This window comes from Mastigoproctus giganteus, chromosome 4 (genome assembly GCF_048544385.1).
Source record: "Mastigoproctus giganteus isolate SK-2022 chromosome 4, ASM4854438v1, whole genome shotgun sequence".
Taxonomy (NCBI): Eukaryota; Metazoa; Arthropoda; class Arachnida; order Uropygi; family Thelyphonidae; genus Mastigoproctus; species Mastigoproctus giganteus.
This window is the reverse complement of record NC_143578.1, coordinates 160,134,981-160,162,815: the sequence shown is the minus strand read 5'-3', so window position 1 is coordinate 160,162,815 and position 27,835 is coordinate 160,134,981. Positions and strand designations below refer to the sequence as shown.

The 27,835-nt window shown below is 38.9% G+C and overlaps 1 protein-coding gene across 1 annotated transcript in view; it reads right to left on the bottom strand.

Moving 5' to 3' along the window:
• The window catches only part of LOC150087145 (formin-binding protein 1-like), a 345,740-nt gene extending 326,065 nt beyond the window's left edge, over positions 1-19,675 (bottom strand). Inside the window, exon 1 of the mRNA XM_090371850.1 lies at positions 19,463-19,675. Coding sequence (XP_090227976.1) covers positions 19,463-19,486 — 24 coding nt within the window. The 5' untranslated portion in view covers positions 19,487-19,675. The remainder of the gene's footprint in view (positions 1-19,462) is intronic.
• Between the last annotated feature and the right edge of the window lie 8,160 nt (positions 19,676-27,835).

The following is a 27,835-nucleotide window of genomic DNA, read 5'->3' as shown; positions in this document are numbered from 1 at the left end:
TGCACATGCAGAGCTACGAGATCTACAAGAAACAACATATCCATGCATAATACGTTATCGAAACTATGACATGGGTCAGAATCTCAACGAGTACATGCGTGACATGGTAAGGCTGCGCATTCCATTTCGCAATGAGGAAACAGAGATACTGTCAGGGATGAAATATGTCAAGATCTAAGACAATAATGAAGAGCTCATACTAGATCGCAAATTGTATGAATCGGACTTGGACATTCGCAAAATGATTAAAATATGTAATACGATGTGTCAAGACGACAACAACGTTAACCCTGACGAAGCATGCGGTAATAACCTGCATAGCCTTGTAACATGACTGCAAGAAGACCCATTTCGAAACTTTTATAATCATCCAAACAGCGAGATGAATAAGAATATAAAGCTTGCCACACTCAACCAACTCAGCACAATTGCAAAGAAATGCAAAAACTTGATGGCCAACAAGGACTTCTGCAACTTAATAAGAATGACCAATGACAAGCAAAAGATTCTACTCATACATGTAATTTCGAGTCTTATCTCCCAATCGCAAAACGATTCAAACATTCTTGACGGGCCCAGTTGGTTGCAGAAAAATGTTTATGATTCGCCTCTTGATGGAAATATACAACCACTTCAATAATACAGAGGGGCACTGTTATGCCTACATTAAATGTGCTTCAACTGGTAAGGCTGAAGCACATCCAAGAACACTGCCCTCAAGATATCCATTTCTCTGGTGGCGCCTCCGTAGCCAGGTGGGAAGGAGCAGCAGTGCGCAGCACACGCTTCTTGATTAGACCGGAGTTCGAGCCCGTCACCACCAAATACAGAGGATGCGGAAAGGTCAAGGAATGACCACCGCATATCCCGGAGCAATATGGCCTTAGTTGCTAATGCTCCTAAAAACCAACCGAACAAACAACAACAACAAACAATTTCTCTGGTTACCAAAATATTTCTGCCACAGCTGGCAATGGTTAGCCCAAAACAACCTAAGTTGCATGCTTTGAATCATAAACGTTTTTCCACAACCAGCTGGTTTATGCCAGCTCTGAGCACATCCAAGATCACCTCCCATGATCCTTTGCGCAACTCCATTCTTTTTGCCTTTCCCAAGTTTTTTCCGCAAGCAGCTGGTTCATGCCAGCTCTGAACACATCCAAGATCTCCTCCCATGATCCTTTGCTTTAAATGCTTTACTTTACTTAAAATTTTGCAAGATATCCATTTCTCCGGTTACCAAAAGGTTTCTGCCATGGGTGGCAATGGTTAGCCCAAAGCCACCTAAATCGTATGCCCCGAATCATAAACGTTTTTCTGCCACCAGCTGGTTTATGCCTGCTCTGAGCACATCCAAGATCACCTCCCATGATCCTTTGCGCGATCTCCTCTCCCGACTCCATTTTTTTTGTTATGAAACAGAAATGACTTAAAATTGTCATTTCTGCATCACAAAATCGTGACAGATTGATTTTACTACCATCCGAAATTTAGTAGGTGATCTGCAAGATCACCTCCCATGATCTTTCTCACAATCTCCTCTCCCGACTCCGTTTTTCTTTTTTATGAAATGGAAATGACATCAAATTATGTCATTTCCGCCTAACAAAATCATGACAAATTGATATTATTAGCATCTGAAATTTAGTAGGTGCCGCCAAAGATGTTTACACATCAAAAATGAAGTTCATTTGTCCACTGCCTCCAATAATTTGTCCAAACCTTACTTAAATTAATTCAAACCACACACCTCCATAACATCTGGTTGAAATTTATTCTAACAAATAATTGCTCTTTTTGGCTGAATGAAAATTTCTGCACATCCACTCAGCATGCATCCCTTTCCAATTTAAATTTGTTCCCTCATCCCAGAAAAAGTAAAAATGCCATCAGCATTCAGTTTACTTAGCCCTTTTAGAGCCTTATACATTTCAATTAGGTCAATCCATCTGCAGATGGCTAGTTTCCAGAAACTATAATTTAGAGCAGTGTTCAGCAACCTTTTTCTCTTCATGGCACACCTTAAGTTAGCATTAGCATTAGTAGAGGCATTTGATGCAAGAAAGCAAGCTTATGCAGCATCAGCCAAAAAAAAAATAAATAAATAAATAAAAAATAACTACTTCCACTTCACCCCTCTGTTCGTTCGAAATACCTGTCCAGAAGAGCCTTAAACTTATTTAGGCTATCAACTTCCACGACAAGAGATAGAAGTCTATTCCACCAACCAACCACCCGCTGGCTAAAGGCAAATTTCCTCATGTCCCTCCTACATCCGTCTTTTCTCAATTTGAATTTATGCCCTCTCAGGTGATTATTCTGAGCAAGAGGAAGAATCCCATCAGCATTGAGCATGCTAAAACCATTCAAGGCTTTATACACCTCTATCAGATCACCTCGCCGGTGCCTAGTCTCCAGACACTGTAATTTGCAAAACTTAAGCCTTTCTTCGTGAGAGCACCGCTTTGTTCCATTCACTAATCTTGTTGCCCTTCTCTGTACCCGTTCCAGCATCTCTACATCCTTCTTGAAATGAGGCCTCCAGACCTGTATACAGTACTCTAGGTGTGGTCTGACCATTGCCTTATACAATGGAATAATCACCTCCTTATCCCTGCTAGAAAAATTCCTATATATCATCGACAATACACCATGAGCTACTCTTGCAGCCAGTCTACACTGCTCAGAAAACTTCATATCTGCCTGCACAACCACCCCCAGGTCCCTTTCATTCTCTACCACTGTCAGTGTAGTACCACAGAGTTGATACGTTGCTCTGGGGTTGCTGTTTCCATTTTTGTAGTACTTTACATTTGTCAATGTTAAACTTCATTTGCCACCTCTCAGCCCACCTGCTCAACCTTTCCAGATCCTGTTGCAGTAGAATAGTGTCAGTAGTGTCCTTGACAACTCTTCCAACCTTCGTATCGCCTGCAAACTTGGACATTAAGCTTGATATACCATCATCGATATCATTTATAAATACAGAAAACAATAATGGACCCAATACTCAACCCTGAGGGACTCCACTAATAATATTAGTCCACGATGAGCAGTGTCCATTGATTACCACTCTCTGTCTTCTCCCCCTCAACTACCCCCTTATCCATAGCAGCAATTTGCCTCCAATGCCACACTGCTCCAATTTGTGCAGCAATATTCCATGTGCAACAGTATCAACAGCCTTTCTAAGATCCAAGTATATAATATCAAAGTTATTCCCTGCATCCAGTTCTTTTGTGCTGCATCATAGTATCCAATCAAATTGGTCAGGCAAGACTTCCCCTTAACAAAACCATGCTGTGTCTGAGCTATAACTGAAGTCTTGTCTAGATGGTCCTGCGGTGCTTCTTTAACCAGTGCCTCCATTAATTTTCCAGGAACAGAAGTTAAACTAACAGGTCTATAATTATTTGTGTCGCCCTTTGATCCTCCTTTGTGAATTGGGGGTCACATTTGCACATCTCCAGTCCATGGGTACTTCCCTTGAGTCCAAGGAAGCTCTCATAATTATGGCTAAGGGTTTGCTTACTTCCTTTGCTGCCTCCTTTAATATAACTGGATAGATCCCATCCACCCCAGGTGCCTTTCTTGTATTTATCTTCAACAATTTCTCCTCCACTTTACTCTCAGTTATTACAAGATTCTCTAGCTTACTGCCAGAGCTGAATACACCTCTGGCATTCCCCTCGCTGAATAACTCCTCATGTGTGAATGTCGATGCAAAATATTCATTCAGTTTGTTAGCTACCTGAGCAGGATCATCAAGAGTTGACCCATCGATATCAAGTGGACGAATCTGATTCATCCCCTTCCTGCTAGAGTTTACATAAGTAAAGAACTCTTTGCTGTTTTTCTTTGCATCCCTTGCCAAAGATTTCTCGTAATCTGCCTTCGCCTGCCTAACCTCCTTTGTAACTTGGTTAGAGATCAACTTGTATCTATCATAGGCTTCTGTGTCACGTGTTAATTTGTATGTATCCCATGCATTTTTCTTCTCTGCCATATGTCTCATTAGTTCATCTGACATCCACTTAGGCCTAAACCTTGAACAATATTTCTTAGTTGGTATGTAAAGCCTAGTAGCTTCCACGATAAGTTCTTTGAATGCTTCCCATTTTGAGTTTGCTGTTGGTAACATCATCAGTTGGTCCCACTGTATAGAATTTAAATACTGTCTCAGACCATCATAGTCGCCTTTACGAAAGCAATAACCCTTCCCTTTACCCCTGATGGTAGTTACCTCCCTGAGTAAATCCCACTTCAGCACACTGTGATCATTGCCACCTAGTGGTTCCTGTATCTGCAGATTCTTAATGCATGAAGAATCATTACTGATAATCAAATCATGAGTATTGCTCCCTCTAGTTGCCTCCCGAACATGCTGATTTAGAAAACAATCATCCAATAAATCCATAAAAGCCTTGCTAGTGTGCGAGTGACCAACCCACAAATTTCAGTCAATATCTAGGAAATTAAAATCCCCCATTATAAGACTCCCTGATTTAATGGCCCACTCTTTCCCTGTACAGTTTCTTATTATACTCATCAGAGTTATTAGGCCTATTGCACACTCCTACTCTCAATTTTGATCTCCCAATGCTTATGTCACACCAAACTGACTCGACACTGCACTGTCCAGCGATGTCGACTGGCTTCACTTCCTTGGATTTTATGTGTTTCTTAACTAATAGCATAACCCCTTCCTATCCTGTCTATCCTTTCTGTAGACATTGTACTCCCCAAATTCCAGTTCTGCATTACTTATATCTGTGTGACACCACGTCTCTGATATCCCAACAATATCCGCCTTTGATGGTTTGAGCAATACTTCAAATTCATCAAATTTATTTACCAAACTCCTAGCATTGGTGTACACGCAAGTATACATGCACCTGTTCTTTTTCAAGATTTCGTTCTTGCTTTGCATTTTTCGGTTCAGCTCATTCAAGTGAACGAAAATATTGGAAAGATATGCCAACTTAGTCACCCATTCATCATCCGCAAATAACTCTGCACACTCATACCTGTCAATTGTGAAAAATGTCTGTACCTCCTCCTCAAGTTCAAAAAGGTGCATTAACACTTTACGACATAACAACCACTGTAATTCCGAGTGTAGCAGGAGCATGGTGCGTTCAGATCCTATTTTCTGGCACAAAACGGAAAAAAGCTGCAAATTGAGGGGCCATAATTTGATGAACTTAACTTTTACTACTTCGACCAGCACAACTTTCAGAGCAGATGGCAAAGACTTGGCAACAATGGCTTCACAGTGAATAAGACAATCGTCACATCGTATGTCAGGATTCACTTCGCACACTTTAGCTACAAAGCCATTAACTCAACCTGTCATGGAAGCGGCTCCGTCTGTGCTAACACTAACACAATCCTTTCAATTTAATTCATTTTGGAGCATTTATTCATTAGTAACACGAAACATTTCTTCACCAGTGGCTCGCTCAAGTAGTACTTTGCAAAAAAGAAATTTGTTGCAATTACATCTCCATCGATGAACTGAATGTTGGCAAGAAGTTGAGCATGACCGCTAACATCTGGGGACTCGCTGAACTGAAGTGAGAACTTCTGACTGCTGTTGATTTTCTCCTTCATAATGTCTTCAATGTCACTGGATATATTACTGGCTCGGCGACTGATTGTGACAGCTAAGAGTGGAAATTTTGAAATTTAATTAGCAGCTTCTGGGCCCAAGACAATTTTCACCATCTTTTTACAAGCTGGCATTAACAAAGTTTCAGCTATTGTGTGTGGCTTTTTGGCCTTTACGAAAAGTTTCGCTACTTTATAGCTAGCTTCCCGTACTTTTCTGAAATATGTACCAACACAGTCAAGAACGTTACCTGTTTTTTAGTTTTGTTGTAACAACCATCAAAAATAATTGATATCTTTGCATGCCAGAGAAGAATGTTTTATTGAAAAATCCAATTCAGTTTACTGGAAACCACTGCAGTATGGCTGAGTTCTTCTCCACAAACAAGACACTCAGGAACTATGCATGTTTTATCACCACTCCAGAAAAAAACAAAAAACAAATAATTATCGCTATACTGTGTGCACATTAATTTTTGTTTCTTTTTTTCAGGCTCGTCACTTTCAGTACTTTCACTTGTGGAGGGAATACTCCTTAATAGGAACTTCTCCATTATTAAAAATAATGGAGAAGTTCCTATTAAGGAGTTTATTTTATTTTAGTTTATTTCCATTATTTTTAATAATGGAACTTCTCCATTATTAAAAATAATGGAAAACAAGCAGTAGTCTCACTATTTCAGAGCACAGCTGTAAGGAAACAAAGCATTAGCATTAGTTGAGGCATATGATGCATGAAAGCAAGCTTATAGGGCATTAGAAAAAAAAAACACTTCCCATTTCACCCATCCAGTCACTCCAAACGTTGGTCTAGTTCAGCCTTAAATTTATTTAAGCTATCAACATCCACAACAACAGATGGAAGTCAGTTCCAGCAATCAACTACCCACTGGATAAAGGCAAACTTCCACACATCTATTCTACAACTCCCTTTCCTCAATTTGAAACTATGTCCCCTCGGGTTCTTAATCTGAGCAAGCGGAAGTATCCCATCAGCACTGAGCCTGCTCAAACCATTCAAGGCCTTGTACACTTCAATCAGATCATGCTGCAGGTGCCTAGGTCTCCAGATGCTACAATTTGAAGAATTTAAGCCTCTTCTGGTAAGAGAACCACTTTGTTCTTCTCACTAATCTTGTTGCCCTTATCTGTATTCATTCTAGCAACTCTACATTCTTCCTAAAATGAGGCCTCCAGACCTGTACAAAGAATCCTGTATAAAGAATCCCATCAGAACTGAGCCTGCTCAACCCATTCAAGGCCTTATACACCTCATCAGATAACCTCACAGGTGCCAAGTCTACAAATACTCCAATTTGCATAACTTGAGCTTTTTTGGAAAGAGAACCCCTTCATTCCCCTCATCAATCTTTTTGCCCTTCTCTGTGCTTGCTCAAACAATTCTACATCCTTCCTAAAATTAGGCCTCCAGACCTGTATGCAGTAGTCAATGTGTGGCCTGACCATTGCCTTATATAAAGGGTAACCACCTCCTTTTTCCCTACTAGCAAAATTCCTCTAAATCATTGACAATACCCCTTGACCTGCTCTGGCAGCCAATCTACACTGGTCAGAAAACTTCATATCTGACTGCACAATTACTACCAGTTCTTTTTCATTACCTACCACTATAAGTGTAATAACACACAGTTGGTACGTTTCTCTGGGGTTACTTCTACCCATATGCAGCACTTTGCATTTGTAAATGTTAAACTTGAGTTGCCACTTCTCAGCCCATCTGCCCAACTTTTCTAGATCCTGTTAAAGTAGCACACTGCCATTACTGTCATTAAGAACCATTTCAACCTTTGTATCATTTGTAAACTTCAACATTAAGCCTGATATAACTTCACGAATATTATTGATAAATACACAAAAGAACAAGGGGTCCAACACCGAACTCTGGGAGGACTCTACTAATAACATTAACCCACGAAGAGCAGTGTCCATTGATTACCACTCTGTCGTTTCCCACTTTGTAGCAACTTGTGCAGTAGTCTTCATGTGCAACAGTAACAAAAGCTTTCCTGAAATCCAAGTAAGTATATGATATCAAAATTGCAGCAATGATAGACATACAATTAGTGCCGTCACAGCATGGTGGTGTCAGGGGTTATCATTATCATTTGCATCCAGTTCCTTTGTAACCACATCATAGTTTCCAATCAAATGTGGGACAGGTAGTTGGATAAGTTTCATGGGTACCACTAAGTTGCAGATGTTAATCTTTAAGCTAAAGAGATTACCACTGTGCTTAGCAACAGCATTATTGCCTGAATTTCTTGAAGGCCAGAGGGGCAAACAATGCGTACACAGTTAAGTCTCTCGTAATCCATTAACCTAGTAATCTCATATGGAAAATTTCCTTTGTTCTACGGATGCTATTTTAAATGTAATTACGAAGGGGAATTCAAAAAAAAAAAAAAAATCACTAAACAGAAAAATCTGTAATAAAGAAGTTCGTTAAACAAAGGTCAGACTGTACTTATTATTTATTATGATATTTTATTTATGCACCTTTTTACGATGATTTTACCAATTATCATAAGAAGGCGTGTAGCCACGAATTTTCCAAGGGCGCCAAAAACCTAGCTACGCCTTTGTCTTCATGAGTAGTGAAATGAATAACATCACTTTTTCCTACACTGCATGAAAATGGCCTTGATTTAATTCCCATCACCTCATCTTAATTTCAGGAATATTTTTCTGGTAAACAGGAGAAGCATTTATGAATTATTTTCATTTGGTGGCCAAGTTAGTCAGTATCAGGTTAAGAATTGCATAATTGTCCTCTCAAAAAAACTGGTATTTTGTCTAGCAATAGGCAAACTGACCATAGAAAACAGAGTACAAGGTCCACAAAGCACACTACATAGTGTACTTTGTGCAACTATGTAACATGAAGTATCTACTACATAGATGATGTACTTTGTGCATCAGTTGTGCACTAGTTAGTTAGTTAGTTATTTGGTTTTTGGGAGCATTAGCAACTAAGGCCATATTGCTCCGGGAATATGCGATGGTCATTCCCTGACCTTTCTGCATCCTCCATATTTGGTGGTGACGGGCTCGAACCCCTGTCTAATCAAGAAGCATGTGCTATGCACTGCTGCTGCTGCTACTGCTCCTTCCCACCTGGCTAGGGAGGTGCAGTTGCACTACTAATGGAATTGCCACATGACTTAATGACAACATTCTGATTATTCCATTTATATGTGAATGTTTTAAAAATAGACTCATTTGATACCTACCTCCCCCTTTGGGAATGTTCTCTCCATTTCAAAAATGCATAATTAACCAGAAACTGTTTCATTTCATTCAAGTACTGGGCAACTAGAGTATTGCTCCACAGCACAAAAAAATTAAAAAAAAAAAAAAAGAATGGTACTGGTGCTCACTGACATACCGGCAACCTAATAAAATGAAAAAAAAAAAAAAAAAACTGTCAGAAAGGCCAGTTAATATCTACTTGTTCTATGCAGATGCAAATGTTTCTGGCTTTATTACATACAATGATTCTCCCCCCTCCCCTTTTTTATCATAAAACAATTATCCGAGAATTGTTCAAAAACTGTTTCATTCTTTCAATAAACATGTGCTTTGATATATTGTTCCGCTCAAGAAAATGAAACAAAAAAATATAGCACTGGACACAGTCATTCATTCTGGATTCTGCTATCATGTATGCTAACCAGAGCCAGCCCTAGAGATTTTTAATGCTTGGAAATACCGGGTATTGCTTCTTCAATTACTGTCCTCAAAAAATTGAAATGATTTAATTTTTAAATTATAGTTACCTAATAAGGCTTTTGGGTTAAGTAACTTATATGCTGATGGTATCTTCACTCTTTTCTCGGATCTTACACACACATAATGAAATGAGACAAAAATTTAAATTGAAAAAAAAAGGGGGGGGGGACAGAAATTGGCATTCAGTCAAAGAGTAATTGATTGCTGGTTGTTGTTGTTGTTGTTATGTGGTTTTTAGCAGCATTAGCAACTAAGGCCATATTGCTCCGGGGATATGCAGTGGTCATTCCCTGACCTTTCCACATCCTCCGTATTTGGTGGTCACGGGCTCGAACCCCAGTCTAATCAAGAAGCGTGTGCTACGCAATGCCACTCCTGCCCACGGAGGCGCCCAATTGATTGCTGGAAAGAACCTCTGCCTAGTGATATGCAAGAGAGTAATTTTTATTTATTTTTTTGTTGTACTGTATAAGCTTTGCTTCCTTGCAACTACCACCTATATCTTCCACGTGCAACAGTATCAAAAGCTTTCCTGATATCCAAGTAAGTATATGATATCAAAATTATCATTTGCGTCCAGTTCCTCTGTAACCACATCATAGTATCCAATCCAAATGTGGGACAGGTAGTTGGATAGGTTTTATGGGTACCACTAAGTTGCAGATGGTAATCTTTAAGCTAAAGAGATTACCATTGTGCTTAGCAGCAGCACTATTGCCTAAATTTCTTGAAGGCCAATCTTCCATTTGCAACAGTATCAAAAGCTTTCCTGAAATCCAAGTATGTATATATCAAAATTATTTTTGACATTCAGTTGCTTTGTGACCACATCACAGTATCCAATCAAATTGGTCAGACAAGACCTCCCTTTAACAAACCCATACTGTGTCTTAACTATTACTGCAATCTTGTGTAGATGATACTGCAATGCTTCTTTAACCAGTGACTTCATTATTTTCCTCGGAACACAAGTTAAACTAACGGGTCTATAGTTACTTGTCACCTTTTGAACCCCCCTTTGTGAATTGGTGATACATTTACACACCTCCAGTCCATGGGGACCTCCCCTGAGTCCCAGGAAGCTCTCATAATTATGGCTAAGGGTTTAATATAACTGGATAGATCCCATCCACCTCAGGTGCCTTCCTTATGTTTAACTTCAACAATTTCTCCTCCACTTTACTCTCAGTTATTACAAAATCACTTAGCTCCCTGTTTGAGTTTGATAGATTTATCAGCTACCTGAGCATGATCATCAATAGTCAACCCATCTATGTTAAGTGGTCCAATCTGATTCATCCCTTTTCTTCTAGAGTTTACATAAGTGAAGAACTCTCTGTTGTTTTTCTTTGCATCCTGCTGTACAAATTGAAGAGGTGTGGCATTAAGGGTAAGTTGCTACAATGGATAAAGGGGTGGTTGAGTGGAAGACGACAGAGAATGGCAATCATTGGACACTGCTCTTCGTGGATAAATGTTATTAGTGGAGGTCCACAGGGTTCAAGTGCTGGGCCCATTGTTGTTTTGTGTATTCATCAATGATAATGAAGGTATATCAGAATTAATGTCCAAGTTTGCAGATGATACAAAGGTTGGCAGGGTTGTTAACGACAGTAAAGGCAGTATGCTATTCCAAATGGATTTGGATAAGTTGGGCAAATGGGCTGAGAAGTGGCAACTGAAGTTTAACATTGACAAATGAAAAGTACTGCATATGGGTAGCAATAACCCAATAGAAACATATCAACTGTGCAGTAGTACAATCAGGGAAATAGAAAGTGAAAAATACCAAGGAGTAATTCTGCAATCAAATATGAAGTTTGCTGAGCAGCAGATGGGCAGGCAGGGCAGGTCATGGAGTCTTGTCAATGATATATAGGAATTTTACTAGCAGGGACAGGGAGGGTTTGAGTTTGATTTTGATTTTATTGGCGCAAGGGACAGGGAGGTGATTATCATGTTGTACAAGGCAATGGTCAGGCCACACCTAGAGTACTGTGTATAGGTCTGGAGGTCTCATTTTGGGAAGGATGTAGAGTTGCTAAAACAAGCACAAAGAAGGGCAATAAGATTGGTGAGGGGAACAAAGTGGTGCTATTACCAAGAAAGGCTTAAGTTCTGCAAATTGCAGCGCCTGGAGAGTAGGCACCTGCAAGGTTAGTTGGTTAGTTGTTTGGTTTTTAGGAGCATTAGCAAATAAGGCCATATTGCTCCGAGAATATGCGGTGGTCATTCACTGACCTTTCCGCATCCTCCGTATTTGGTGGTGACGGGCTCGAACCCCGGTCTAATCAAGAAGCGTGTGTTACGCACTGCTGCTCCTTCCCACCTGGCTACTGAGCCGCCCACCTGCAAGGTGATTTAATTGAGGTGTATAAAGCCTTGAATGGGTTGATCAAACTAAATGCTGATGGGATTTTTCCTCTTGCTCAAATTAAGAACCTGAGGGGGGCATATTTTCAAAGTGAAGAAAGACAGTTGCAGAATGGATGTGCGGAAGTTTATCTTTAGCCAGTGCGTGGTTGATTGGTAGAACAGATTTCCATCTTTTGTTGTGTTGATAGCCTAAATAAATTTAAGGCTCAGCTGGAACAGGCATTTTGAACAAATGGAAGGGTGAAATGGGAGGGATTTTTTTTTTTTTTTTTTGGCTGATGCTGCATAAGCTTGCTTTCTTGCATCGCATGCCTCTACTAATGCTAATACTAGAAATTAGGGCAGCTGAAGAGGGAGTTTCGGTGCATAAATAGCTGATGTCAAAATTTTCATTATGTACTTTACTTCTACACAGATTTTAATATAGCACATATTTCACATTTCTCCTGAGATTAGTAAAATAAAAAAAAAGTAATAAATCATGTCTTATGTGTATAAAAACTCTCTCCTCAAAAAGCAAGGAGTTTCATCAGGGAGAACAGAGAACATTTCTTTTTCTGTCCATTCAGTATTCCTATCAACACAACAACAAACATAATATCTACTTCTGCTACAATATGCAATATACAAATAGCCTATGTGAGAGGATTTCAAATTAGTGGTAGAAGGCCTCTCTTCCCTTTTAAAATAAAAGGAAAAAGAGTGAGAGAAAGAAGTGAACCTGTGGAAGACTGGCATTAGTGAAGTTAAAAGACAGAAGGCTATCTACCATCACCAGAAGTGAGTGTGGGGGGGATGAGAGAGAGAGAGAGAGCAAACTGGATACCCAATTACAAAAAAAAAAGTCAGCAATCCATAAAAATAGAAGCTCATTGTGACTAAATGAGGAAGGATAGTTTCAGGATGAATGTGTGGAAGTTTGCCTTTGGCCAGCTGGATTGTTGGAACAAACTTCTATCTACTGTTGTAGAAGCGGTTGAATAAATTCAAGGAAGGATTAGTCAGATTATTGAAGGGGATAGAGACAGGTGTGTGGAAAGTTTTTTTTTTTTTTTTTTTGGCTGATGATTTATAAGCTTGCTTTCTTGCATCACTTGCCACTACTAATACTAATAATAAATTGGAATGGAACCTTGTTTGGACTAAACTTTCATAATGTACTCTATTTTTTCTGGATTTTAATAACAAATGAAATATAGCACATATATTTTACATTTCTGCTGAGATTCATAAAAACAGAAAATAGGAATAAATCTTTCCATGCACAATCAGAAAGCTGAAACGTCAAGGGCAATTGCATCAGCTTCATCATCTCCTTAACATAAGCCAATATATCAGACGTGGAATGACACTGCCAGAATCCATATCAGTGATAACTGATCATACGGAAGGTTTTGAGAGTTTAAGAGGTTGGCAGTCAAAGGATTCCTCCATTACTTCGGAAAGAGTAGCAGTAAGTGTAATGGGGTGATAAATGGAAGAAATGGACTTGTCAACCTTTTTAAAAAGTGGGATATAAACAAATTTACTAGCCGAAGGAAACATACCAGTGGAAAAAAAAAGTGTGAAAAGGACAGGAGGAAGCTCAGGAGCACAAGTTTGGAGAAACAGCATTAGGATCTAAAGCTTTCTTGATATCACCATTTCTCAGATCCTACTAAGTCTGCTTTACTTTTAGCTGAGGATGAAATAAAACCATGAGGTCAAAAAAAAAAAAAAAAATGTAGGAGTATAGATGGATATCAGTTGTGGCCCAATATCTTTGGCAAGAGATCAGAATGCTCAACTACCATGTTCAAATTGAATTGAACATGGTAGTTGTTGGTGATAAAAAAGTGAAGATGGTGGATTTTTTTTTTCTGTCTTTCTTAAGTTAAGTCTAAAACCAAACTACAAACTGCCACGTGTTTATGTACATTACTGTACATAAACTAATGAAACTGTTTTAATAATGAATCTGCTTTTTCATTATTATCATTTTACATGTGTCTGAGTTTGTTTTACTCGTATTTCATTTTTGTAATTATTTGACGTTTCAATTTATAATACATAATGCCACACATGATTGGACAGTATTTTTTTAAAATAAATGAATATGTAAAGAATTGTTTCTCTTTTGTTCCGGGGGGGGGGGGGGTGATATGCCAGCAGAATCAAGTTAGGCATTTTCTGAATTTTTGACATGCCACGCCTAAAAGGTTCTTCATCACTGGTCTAGATGCTTCGTGAACTCCACTATTTTCCCCGGAACACAAGTTCTCCCTTTGTGAACATTTGCTCATCTCTGGTCCATGGGGACCTCCCCTGAATCCACGTATGCCCTCATAATCATGGTTAAGGGCTTGCATACTTCTTTTGCTGCCTCCTTTAATATAACTTGATAGATCCCATCCAACCCAGATGTCTTTCTTATGCTTAACTTCAACAATTTCTCCTCCACTTTGCTTTCAGGTATTACAAAATCACTTAGCTCCACATTAGAGTTTGACAGACTTCTGGTCTGCACTTCCCAATAGAATTCCTTGTGTGAATGTAGATGCAAAATACATATTCAGTTTTTCAGCTACCTGAGAGGTAATCGTCAGTCAAAACATTGATATCAAGTGGATCAATCTGATTCATCCCCTTAATTCTAGAGTTTACTTAAGTAAAGAAGTCTTTTGTGTTTTTCTTTGCATCCTTTGCCAAAGATTTCTCATAATCTACCTTCGTTTGCCTAACCTTCTTTGTGACTTGATTACAGACTAGCTTATATCTACGATAAGCTTCTGTGTTCCCTGATAATTTATATGCATCCAATGCATTTTTCTTTTCTGCCACGAGTCTCATTAGTTGATCTCACATCCATTTAGAAACAGCCTTTTTTAGCTGGTATGAAAAGCCTAGTAGCTTTAGCTTCCACGATTAATTCCTTGAATGCTTTGCATTTAAAATTTGCTGTTGGTCCCACTGTATAGAATTTAAAAATTGTCCGAGACCACTGTAATCTCCTTTGGTTTTTTTTTTTTTTTTTTTTTAGGAGCATTAGCAACTAAGACTATATTGCTCCGGGAATATGCAGTGGTCAATTCCTAATTGGTGGTGATGAGGGCTCAAACACCGGCCTAAGCAAGAAGCATGTGCTATGCACTGCTGCTCCTTCCCACCTGGCTGCGGAGGCAACGTAATCTCCTTTATGAAAACAAAAACCCTACCCTTTACCCCCTGATGGTAGTTAATTAAATCATGTTTAATAAATCCCACATCAGTATGCTGTGATCACTGACACCTAGTGGATCCATTATCTATAGATAATGAATTAATAATCACTGCTAATAATCAGATTAAGAAAATTACTTTCTCAAGTTGCCTCTCAAACACACTGCTGTAGGAAACAATCATCCAATAAATCTACAAAAGCCTTGCTAGTGTGTGAGTGACCAACCCACAAGTTCCCATCAATATCCAGGAAGTTAAAATCCCCCATTATAAGACTTTCTGATTTACTGGTCCACTATTTCTCTGTACATTTGTTCGTTATACTCATCAAAGTCATTAGGCCTTTAACATACTCCTACTCTCATTTTTGCTTTCCCAGTGCTTATGTCACACCAAACTGACTCAACATTGTTCTGTCCACCGATATAAACTGGATATACTGTCTTAGATTTTGTTTCTTAACTAACTGCATAACCTTCTACTCCCTTTCTAATCTGTCTATCCTTTCTGTACACATTATACTTCTCAAATTCTTAGTTGTTGAGCACCCCCCAAGCTAGCAGTGTTCAGACCCACCTAACACTGCCTCAATAGCATCAGCAAATATTCTTGTACCCTTTCTGTTATAGTGTATCCCATCCTTGTAGAAGCAGTCTCTCCTGTTAGCGAGCTGATGTTAGATACTGATGGCATATATCTGAGAGTTTTGAGGGAGAAAAACAGAGTGTATTGAACCACTGAGGTTAATTATGAGGGCATCACTTGTTTCAGGGAGAAACAAGTGATGTTTGGGAAAGCACTATTGGGAAAAACAACACCAGATCTTCCCCTTATCGCACTATTGGGAAAAACAACACCAGATCTCCCCCGACAATGCTGTCATCCTTGACCGGGCGCATAGATTCTGGGACCTCAAGTGGCTGGAAAGTCTGTGGATTGGATCCTCTGGCAACAATAGCATGAACAGAGACAGGGGAGTTAGGCTTCCCCTTTTTTAGGCAGTGGTTTTTTCCAGAGATAAACATTTGTTTTCCATGCCCCCAAGACCACTTCCAGTTCTGGTACATGTGAAAGGAATACAGAGTATGCACCTGGTCATCCACGTGTGCCGTGAACCTGGTATTTAAGGATATGTCGCTTAAGTTTCATTATTGCTGAGGAAGGAGGCAGACACCTCCGAAAGCTTCAATAGTGTTTTTATCGCTTTTAAATTTATATTTTAATGCATTTTAACTTATTTACTTATTTTATTTTATTTTTGTCGTAAACTAGTTTTCTGTAAATAATTAAAAATTTTTGTAAATATTATTTTACAGTCTTTTGTATTGTTTTATTTTATTTTATTATTAAATCAGTTTTAAACGGTTGGCCTATCTGTTTAAATTTGTGGTATGAATAATTCCAACCTTAGAGGCCTTATTGCAGAAAAACCAGAGGCAATGATTAACAGCATTAGCATTTTTAGGACATATGATGCAAGAGCAAGGTTATAGTATCAGCCAAAAAAAAAAAAAAAAACACCCTTCCCATTTCACCCATCCATTCACTCCAAATGTTTGTCTAGTTATGCCTTGAACTTATTTAAGTTGCTGACCTCCATTACAACAGATGGAAGTTTGTTTCAACTATCAACCTCTTGCTGGCTATTTAAAGGCAAATTTCCCCATATCTATTCTACAATCGTCTTTCCTTAATTTGAATTTATGCCCCCTCAGTTGAGTAATCTGAACAAGAGGTAGAATCCATTAGCATTAAGCTTGCTCAATCCATTCAAGGCTTTATACACCTCAATTAGATCACAATGCAGGTGATCTAATTAAGTTTTGCAATTTGCAAAATTTAAGCCTTTACTGGTAACACCAACCATTTGTTCCACTCAGCAATCTTGTTGCCCTTCTCTGTACTCATTCCTCCAGCTCTACATCTTTCCTAAAATGAGGTCTCCTTGTATAGAGTACTCAAGGTGTGGCCTGGCCATTGCCTTATACAAGAGGACAATCACCCCCTTATCCCTGCTAGCAAAATTCCTGTATATAATTGACAAGATCCCGTGGGCTACTCTTGCAGCCTTTCTGCAATGTTCAGAAAATTTCATATCTGACTGGACTGCACAATTACCCCTCAAGTAATTGTCATTTTTCATTCCCCACTAACCTGAGTGTAGTACCACCCAGCTGATACGTTGCCTGGGGTTACTGCTACCCATATGCAGTACTTTACATTTGTCAATGTTAAACTTTTTTTTATTATCATTATTAGCTATATGGTACAAGGAAGCCGAAGCTTTGGTTGAACAATCAAAAAAAAAAAAAAAAATCCGATTTACCCAGGGGGGGAGGGAGGGGGGAGGGAGGGAGAGAGAGAGAAGTAGAAGGGAATCACTAAGAAAGAGAAGAATGATGATATCCTGCTTAGGACCCTGGGCGTACCAAGCCCATACTCACCAGATGTGAGCCCCTGTGTTTAGTTGCCATCTCTCAGCCCATCTGCTCAACTTTTCAAGATCCTGTTGCAGTAGCATACTATCATTACTGTCATTAATAACCCTGCCAACCTTTGTATCGTCTGCAAACTTAGACATTAACCCTGATACACCTTCACCAATATCATTGATAAATACCGAAAACAACAATGGGCCCAACACCAAACCCTGGAGGACACCATTAATAACATTAGTCCACAAAGAGTCCATTGATTACCATTCTGTCTTCTCCCACTCAACCATCCTTTTATCCATTGTAGCAACTTGCCCTTAATACCATACTGCTCCAATTTATACAGTAGTCCAATTTATACAGTATCAAAAGCTTTCTTAAAATCCAAGTATATGATATCAAAATTATTCTTTGCATCCAATTCCTTTGTGACCACATCATAGTATCCAAATTTATCAAATTTAGATACTATGATATATCCAAAAAATAGTATCAAATTTGTCAGACAAGAATTCCCCTAAACAAACTCATGCTGTGTCTGAACTATAACTGCAGTCTTGTCTAGATCATTCTGCATTGTTTCCTTAACCAGTGACTCCTTTATTTTCCCCGGAACATAAGTTAGACTAACAGGTCTGTAATTACCAGTGTCACTCTTTGATCCCACTTTGTGAATTGTGGACACATTTGCACACCTCCAGTCTCCAGGGATCTAACCTGAGTCCAAGGAAGCTTTCATAATTATGGCTAAGGGTTTGCTTACTTCCTTTGCTGCCACCTTTAATATAACTGGCTAGTCCCATGCACCCCAGATGCCTTGTAGATTGTAGTGTGGCTGCAGGGCAGAAAGCAAAAAGTTGCAATCTTGGACCCACTGTTGTTTCTAATTTTCATAAGCAACACTAATGAAGAGATAAATGGCATGATGTAACAATTTACAGATGCCATAAAGATTGGGAGAATTGTTAATATTCAGTGCCAAGCAGTGCTCTTTCACGATGACTTGAACAGGCTTCAAGAATTGTCAGAAAAGTGGCAGCTATGTGTTAATGTTATAAAATTCAAGGTCTTACACTAGGGAAGTAGCAATCCCAAAATAACTTATACGTTCTATTAGGTTGAACTAAAAACAATAGAGGAGGAAAGGAATCTGGGAGTTATGATATGGGCAGATATGAAGTTTTCTGAGCAGCATAAACAGGCAGCCAGGAAAGTCCATGTCCTATCGATAATTGTTTGAATATCATGTAGTGATACGGAAGTCATAACCCCACTCTATAAGGTAATTGTAAGGCCACATTTGGAATACTATGTCCAAGTAGGGAGATCTTATCTGATAAAAGACATTGAACTTCTTGAAAGGGTCCAAAGTCAGGCAACTTGCATGGTGAGATTGGCAAAAGGGCGACTGTATGAGGAAATACTTCGATTATAAGGCTACAGTCTTGGCAAGGCGGTTACAGGGCAGAAAGTTAATAAACAGGCACATTAGAAGGGGGGGATCTGATTGAGATTTATAAGGCTCTGTGTGAGGGGCTAGTAAAACAAATGAAGGGGAATATTCACTGTTATAATTCCAGAAAGAGGGACCTTTAAATCAGAACCAACCTTAAATGATGCGCGAATGCAGTAACACATATGTTTTTTTTTTTTTTCCCTTTGGGGGTTTGGATCGTGATTCACAGCATCCCGCGTGAGTACTGAAATACGGTTGACCGTATTCACTGATCATGTCAGAGTATAAACAAACCATTTAGTTTATATACTTGCAGTTTACTATTCCACCCAACAGGTGGGTTGTAGGTAATTAAACCTGCAATTGATGAGTGAACGTAGTTCAAAAAAATTGAGGACATCCTTACTGCATTTCTCAGGCTCCCTTGTAAATACTGATCAGACCATGACACCAAAACTAAATGGGCTGCTTTTTAAATCCCTATAAGTCGACAAAGAGGGAATATATCTTTCAAACTTAAAAAAAAAACTGATTAATTCCATGCCGAAACTAGTGAAGGTTGCAATGTTCGTAAAAAGTGATTCGGTTTCTTAAAATATAAGCTTTTCGAACTGTTTTGAAGTTCATATAAACTTACCCAAAGTTCTGAACCCCAACTCATATTTTATTTCTTCCAGATCGGTATTTTCAAATTCCACATGTAAATATATTGCCTGACTTTCCATATATTACAGCGAAATTACCGCTACCACATGTATAGAAACCATCCAGCTAAAATAAATTCACATACTAAAATAAAAATATTACTACGATAAATAATCAATCCACTCAGAAAACCGACAATTTAGGATAACCACCTTGAGAGTATTGCACTCTTATTGGGCCACATAACGGAGAAAAGTGATAACTGCAAAAATTTTAATTTCACGGTAGTCAAAATAGAGAAAAACAATATAACTTATTATTATTATTATTATTATTATTATTATTATTATTAGCCATATGGTGCAAGGCAGACTGAGGCTTATGCTGCACCAGCCAAAAAAAATTTCTGAGTTACCCTGTGTGTGTGTGTGTGTGTGTGTGAGAGAGAGAGAGAGAGAGAGAGAGAGAGAGAGAAGTAGAACGAAATCACCAAGAAAGAGAAGAATGATGATATCCAGCTAAGTACCCTGGGTGTGCCAAGCCCATACTCACCAGATGTGAGCCCCTGGGGGTTATATGAATTATAACAAGGAAACACAAGCATGCCATTTTAAACAAAGCTCTCTAGTTAATATTAATGGTAGGGGCAAACGAAATTAGTATTAGTGGTATTGGCAAATTAGTATTAGTCGTAATGGCAAGTTTAACGAAAAAATGCAACACATTCATAGCAGGAGGAGAGGGGAGTGGAAGACCCTTCAAGAGTTTTAAATCTGTTCTGACTGAAACGAGTTCAAAATTTTCTAAGTTATGGAAAATTTCCAAACAAGAAGGACTGGAGGACACATGAAATTTTGATACTCGTGGAGAAGCGCAGAGCGTTTAAGAACTGCAATGCACTAAAGTACAAGAAGGTGATTAAAAGCTCTGCAACCAAAACACGCTGAGTTCAATCTTTCCAAAAAGATTAAAGAGATTTCAGGAATTAATAGAAATAAAAAACCAACTTCAATCCGAAACGACAAAGGTGGAATTATCATGGAAAAATCAGGAAAATTCAACATGTGGACTAAATATATGCCTTTGCCGACAGTGAACGTGAGCTAGATGACAACGACGAGGAATTTATAGGGTCATCCTAAGATCCGAGGTGCAGAGGATAATTAAATCAATGAAGAAGAGAAAAGCCAAAGGACCTGATTAAATCACAGCTGAAGTAGTCAAATTGCTTGACCACAAAAATACTGATATTCTTATAGAATTATTTAACAGAATTTATGACACACGGGCAACGTTCCTTGGAACTGGCTGATTTTAACGTTCATCACTCTTCCCAAAAATAAAAATAAACACCAGGACTTGTGGAGACTTTAGACTAATCAGATTGAATTTTTTTTATGATAACCCCAATTCCAAAAGATATTAGAACCTATAGTACTTAGTATCGTGCTTGGGTTGGAGATTGAGAAGCCGAAAAGATATTAGTTGACATTAGACTTGAACTTCTGTAGACTGTAATTTTCAGGAAATATGTATGAAGGAAGGTTATTCCAGAAAACGACAATTGAATGAATAAATGACTACGATGAAAAGTTGGTTCTGTGAGTTTGAAGTTGGACAGAAAATAGATGTTCGCTGGTGGCGAAACGTGTTCAGGCTGTTTTGAAAGAGAGAGCAGGAATTATAGAACACAATTCAGAAGAACAGTGCCCATCGAAATATCTGTAGAAACGTCATACAGCAGAAACAGTATGTCTATGAGACAGCGAGTGGAGAGAATCTGTTAGAGAATAGTCATAAATTAACATAACTACGCTCTTCTGAATGGAACCTAGATGTTTAAGAGAGGTTTTGGCGGCACCACCCCAGATGTTGGAAGAATATTCCATGGTAGGGCGGATTTGCGATTTGTACAGAGTAAACAGTTGTTTGGAAGAAAATTAGAAAGCGAAAACCAAGTTTTTTTAGATCCAGAAGAAACAATAATTGCAAGGTGCTTGTGCTTGATATTAGAAGTCAAGGTAATCCCGAAAGAGAGAGATACTATATATCAAATTGCCTAGAAATCGGAGTTTCACCAAAGATAAATATAGGACCAGAAGAATCATTTTTGGAAGATATAAGACAAGATTGAGTTTTAGAAGGATTGTAATCAACTAAGTTGTCTTTGCCCCACTGGAGAATTACCAGGAGATCGGCATTTAAGGAATGGGTAGGGATTTGTCACCTTTTTTAGGAAATGGCTGAATATGAGCAAATTTTAAAGCAGAAGGAAAAACACTTTTGGAATAAAATGTGAAAACAGGCGGAAAAGAATAGGAGTAAGTACAGGACCGCAAGTTTGAGAACAAGTGGAGAAATACCATTAGAACCTGGGGCATTCTTAGCATCACGATTCGTCAAAATATTTCTGATATCCTTTTGACGGAAGACCACAGGAGGCGTGTTGGTATTGTCCGGTATATTTTACCAAAATCATTAATACATGAGTTGGAAGAAAGATGGGACACTAGCAGGTCAGCTTTATTCTTGGCTGAAGAGACAACAGAACCATCTAGTTTTAAAAGAGGTGGAAGCAGAGATGGGCAAAAGTTGTGGCCAATAGTTTTGGCAGGAGACCAGAATGCTCGGCTACCATTAGGGCAAGAAGCAAGTTTTCTACTCTTAGCCTGTTCAAAATCTAGTTTGGCTTATTAAAAACTGCCTTACAATTGTTGCGAGCGTTGGTGCAGGCAGAAAACGAAATTGAAGAATTGGAAACAAGCCAATTACAATATTCAACATTCTTCTCTTGACCAGCCTTAACCCATTTATTGGAAAACCAAGGTTTAGATAAAGGACAAGATTATAAAGTGGAGTGTGGGATAAAGGATTCCATTCCTACAAGAACAATTTCACCGACACGATATGAGCAAAGGTTGACATCAGAAATTTTAAAACAGTAATCTGATCAAGGAAAAAAAGAAAAGAAAATCTCACTGGTCATCCCATTTTGCATTCTTGTATCGCCAAACAAAACGAGGTTGGAAATAGCCATGAGGTAAAGGCTCCATTGGAGAACAGACAATCACCAAGTTGTGATCTAAGGTGCCTAAAGGACCACTGACTTCGACCGTATACTTAAAAGGGATATTTGTGAGAAAAAGATCAAGCGTGTTGGCTGTATGGTTAGGATTGTACGGTATATGAACGATCTGTGCAAGGTCATTAGTAATTGCAAAAGCCTCACGATCTCGACTAGCTGGGTCGGTGTGACCAGAAAATGGCAGCCAGCTAGACTTGTGAACATTAAAATCAACAAGGAAATTACCTTGATGTTAGGAAAATTTGACTGGAGAAAGTCAAATTGAAAAGAGAGGAAGTCAAAGAGCTCCAAGTGATTAGTGGAGTTGGGAGAACGGTAGAGAAAACAGATGACTTTGACACAATGACGTAGAGAGATTTTAAGCCAGAGAACATCGAAAAAGGAGGCTCCAAATTACCAAGTCTCTGACCGGGAATATCGGAACGGACATATGCACAAGTACCACCGTTGAGCCAAAAGGAATCGTTCAGAGAATAATTTGGGCAACTGAGATGAGCAGTAGTTAAGGTGAGGAAGCCAAAGAGCTCCAAGTGATTAGTGGAGTTGGGAGAACTATAGAGACCCTGCTTACATTGGTTCACACCTGGGTAAAGTCTAAAGTCTTCATTGTCTAACGGCCCAAGGGATTTCTCCCATCTCCGTGTTGTGTACTCAGTTTGTGAAACACAGAACACTGTGAAGGCCAGAGATTTTAAAGTGTAAGGCACATGTTTATGTTGTGTAGTGTCATGTTGTGTTGTTCCTCTAACCTTTTAGCCGTTGGGCCCCTAGTGGGACCCCCGTTGCCCACCACTTAGCCCCGAGGAGGCAGGTCAGGCATAGAGGGATCGCATTAGAAGTAAGTACTCTGACAGGCCCTGCCACCTAATTTCCTAAGATTTCAGTGTCAAGGGCCTAAAAACAAAAAAAAAAAATTTTAAATAATAATAAAATAAATAAATAAATAAATAAATAAAATCAAAATGATCCTAAAAATAATTTAAAATCGGATTTTCAGGAATGTGAGAAGTCGATGGACGATCCGCAGTTTAGATTTAGAGAAGGACTAGGTACAAGAGAAGCACTATTTTTTCCCAGGTAATGATGCAAATGTGCAGAGAACAACAGATTGATGCCCATCTTTGTTTTATTGACTTTGAGAAGGACTTTTATCAAGATCCTTAAGAAGTTTTGCTTTGATGAAAAGGACATCCCAATAATCAAACACCTCTACAGGAACCAAACGGCATCTCTTGTAGTTACCGCAGAAAGACAGAAAATATCTACATTGAACGTGATGTGAGACAAGGCTGTTTCCTCTACCCCCTCTGTTTAACATTTATTCGGACTATAGTGTTTAATACTGAAGCCTCAAGCTAGGAAAAAGTCTAGACTATGTATAAATATAGTGCGAAAGCATCAATAATACATATAAAAATCTGAATTAACATAATGTTAGCAAAACGGCATCGTTTTAAGTTATATCTCACATTGTGAATACCTTCACAACGAATTAACATGTCATTGCACTACTTCGAATAAGTAACGCTTCACCTGTAGAGAAGACTAATGTTACTTATTCTCAGATAGATACCACCACCCAGACGGCACCGTTTTGAAATATGGTGTGGGATAAAGTTCTTGGTTAACCTCATACTATCCCTATTAGACTTAGAAAAGAGATAAAGATGTAGAAAGGTTATAGTATGAGAGGAAGAGGAGGAAAGGGACAGTTGCTCCTTTGACTCACACTCAAAGTTCATATATTCCACGAATAGGCAACGCTTTCCCAGTAGAGAAGATTTTTGTTACCTATTCGAGGAAACGCAGCGGCCCTCAGGCACCCCAGATGGCACCGTTTTGAAATATGGTATGAGATAAAGTTCTCGGTTATCCTCATACTATACCTATTAGACTTAGAAAAGAGATAAAGATGTAGGAAGGTGATAGTAAGAGAGGTAGAGGTAGGAAATGCTGTAGAAAGAAGAAAGAAGTTGCTCCTTCGACTCACACTCAAAGCTCATATATTTCTCGAATAGGCAACGCTTCCCAAGTAGTGAAGACTGTTGTTACCTGTTCGAGGAAACTCAGCTTCTTCAACTCACACTCAAAGCTCATATATTCCTCGAATAGGCAACGCTTCCCTAGTAGAGAAGATTGTTGTTACCTATTCGAAGAAACTCAGTGGCCATCAGGCTGCCCCCCAGACGGCACCGTTTTGAAATATGGTATGGGATAAAGTTCTCGGTTATCATCATACTATCCCCATTAGACTTAGAAAAGAGATAAGGAGGTAGGAAAGTGATAGTAGGAGAGGTAGAGGAAGGAAATTCCGTAGAAGGAAGAAAGGAACAGTTGCTCCTTCGACTCACACTCAATGCTCATATATTCCTCGAATAGGCAACACTTCCCCAGTAGAGAAGAATGTTGTTACCTATTCGAGGAAACTCAGCTTCTTCAACTTACACTCAAAGCTCATATATTACTCGAATAGGCAACGCTTTCCCAGTGGAGAAGATTGTTGTTACTTATTCGAGGAAACTCAGTGGCCATCAGCCCCCCCCTCCCCCCCAGACGGCACCGTTTTGAAATATGGTATTGGATAAAGTTCTCTGTTATCCTCATACTATACCTATTACAATTAGAAAAGCGATAAGGAGGTAGAAAGGTGATAGAAGAAAACTTTGAACTTTGAGTGTGAGTTGAAGAAGCTGAGTTTCCACGAATAGGTAACAACAGTCTTCTCTATTGGGGAAACGTTGCCTATTCGAGGAATATATGAGCTTTGAGTGTGAGTCGAAGGAGCAACTGTCCCTTTCTTCCTTCTACGGTATTTCCTTCCTCTACCTCTCCTGCTATCACCTTCCTAACCTTTAACTCTTTTCTAAGCTTAATAGGAACAATATGAGGATAACCGAGAACTTTATCCCATACCATATTTCAAAACGGTGCCGTCTGGGTGGTGGTGTTCATCTCAGAATAAGTAACATTAGCCTTCTCCTCTGGTGAAGCCTTACTTATTCAAAGTAGTGCAATATCATGGCACCTCGTTGTGAATGTATTCACAATATGAATATAACTTAAAACGATGCTGTTTTGTTAACATTCTGTTAATTCAGATTTAGCTATGTATTATCGATGCTTTCGCACTATATTTATACATTTATTCGGACTCATCTTCAAGAGAGAGAGAGAGAGAGCATTAAATGGAAGAAATGAGGGAATATCTGTTAATGGTAGAGTGATTAACAATTTCGCTATGCAGATGACACTGTACTTTGTACAACTCATATAATATGCAGGACTTACAGATACTTTAGCATTTTAGCATTAGCATTAGTAGAGTCATTTGATGCAAGAAAGCAAGCTTATGCAGCATCAGCCAAAAAAAAAAAAAAAAAAAAAAAAACCCCACTTCCACTTCACCCCTCTGTTCGTTCAAAATACCTGTCCAGCTGAGCCTTAAACTTATTTAGGCTATCAACCTCCACCACAAGGGATGGCAGTCTGTTCCACCAACCAACCACCCGCTGGCCAAAGGCAAATTTCCGCACGTCTATCCTACATCTGTCTTTCCTCAATTTGAATTTATGCCCTCTCAGGTGATTTTTCTGAGCTAGAGGAAGAATCCCATCAGCATTGAGCATGCTTAAACCATTCAAGGCTTTATACACCTCTATCAGATCACCTCGCTGGTGCCTAGTCTCCAGACACTAATTTGCAAAACTTAAGCCTTTCTTCATAAGAGCACCCCTTTGTTCCATTCACTAATCTTGTTGCCCTTCTCTGTACTCGTTCCAGCAGCTCTACATCCTTCTTGAAATGAGGCCTCCAGACCTGTATACAGTACTCTGGAGGCCTCATTTCAAGAAGGATGTACTTCTCAATCTTGGAGTGAAGAAAGCGAAATAATTGGCCTCAGGATTGATATCAACAGGACTAAGCTCATAGGCATTTATGGGGCACTGCCATTACCTTCCCTCATGTTAAACGGAAGGCTGAGAGAGAGAGAGAGAGAGAGAGAGAGAGAGAGAGAGAGAGAGAGAGAGAGAGAGAGAGAGAGAGAGAGAGTTGACAAAATCAAATATCTAGGCTATTGAATCAATGACAAAAACGAACCGGATATAGAAATAAAAGCAAGGATTGAAATGGCCAGGCAGTATTTTCTTAAAATGAGACCTGGATTGTGCAATGGAAACCTGCATCACCACCATTGAATCCGAATGATGAGATGTTACGTTTGGTCACTTCTGTTGTATGGTGCCGAGACATGGGCACTGAAAACTAACATATCGAAAAAACTAGAAGCATTTGAAATGTGGTCATACAGAAGAATGCTAAAGATACCATGGGCATCACGAGTGACCAATGAGAACTGGAAAAAGCCAGGAATTTCTGAAGGACATAAAGATAAGAAAATCGGCGTATATTGGACACCTAATGAGGTACAACAAATATGCCATTCCACAGCTAACTATTGAGGGGAAAATGGAAGGAAAGAGAAATCCTGGGAGAAGACGTACATCGTGGCTTGATAACATTAAGAATTAGACAGAACTGAACACCGAGCAGCTGTTGACAGCTACCAAGGACAGAGAGACATTTGCCGTGGTTGTCGCCGACCTCCGTTAAGAGAATGCACATAGAGAAGAAGAAGAAGAAGGTAGTGGCAAATGATGCAAGAATACAAGTATAGAGCATCATATTAAATAATTAAACTTCACACCAACCAGTACTTGTAAAATATTTTAACACTGTAACTAAAAACACTGTATTTACAATAAAGTGATTAAAACTAGTTTAAAAAATTTAAAATATAGAAATAAAAACAATTAAAATATTTAAAATATAGAAATAAAAACAATTAAAATATTTAAAATATAGAAATAAAAACAAATAAAATATTTAAAATATAGAAATAAAAACAATTAAAATATGACTGAAAACAGATATTAAAGAATATTAAAAATTAAAATATACCGTAACAACTGCAGCTTTTAGAGACGGCACTCTCTTTTCTCAACAGCGTAAATGCTGGCTTCCTTCGGTATGGGTCCATACCGAAGGAAGCCAGCAGCCGGGTAGTTTATGAAATGAAATGCCCGGTTTGTGAGGTATGTTATGTGGGAGAGACCGGGCCGTGACTTAAGGACCGGCTGGGGGCACACATGAATGCAATAAAGACTGCAAATTACGGGAAGTCTGCTGTGGCAGAGCATTTCTGGGAGAAGCAGCATCAGATCTCCCCAGAGGATGCTGTCATCACAGATCATGCACAGGGATTCTGGAACCGTAAATGGC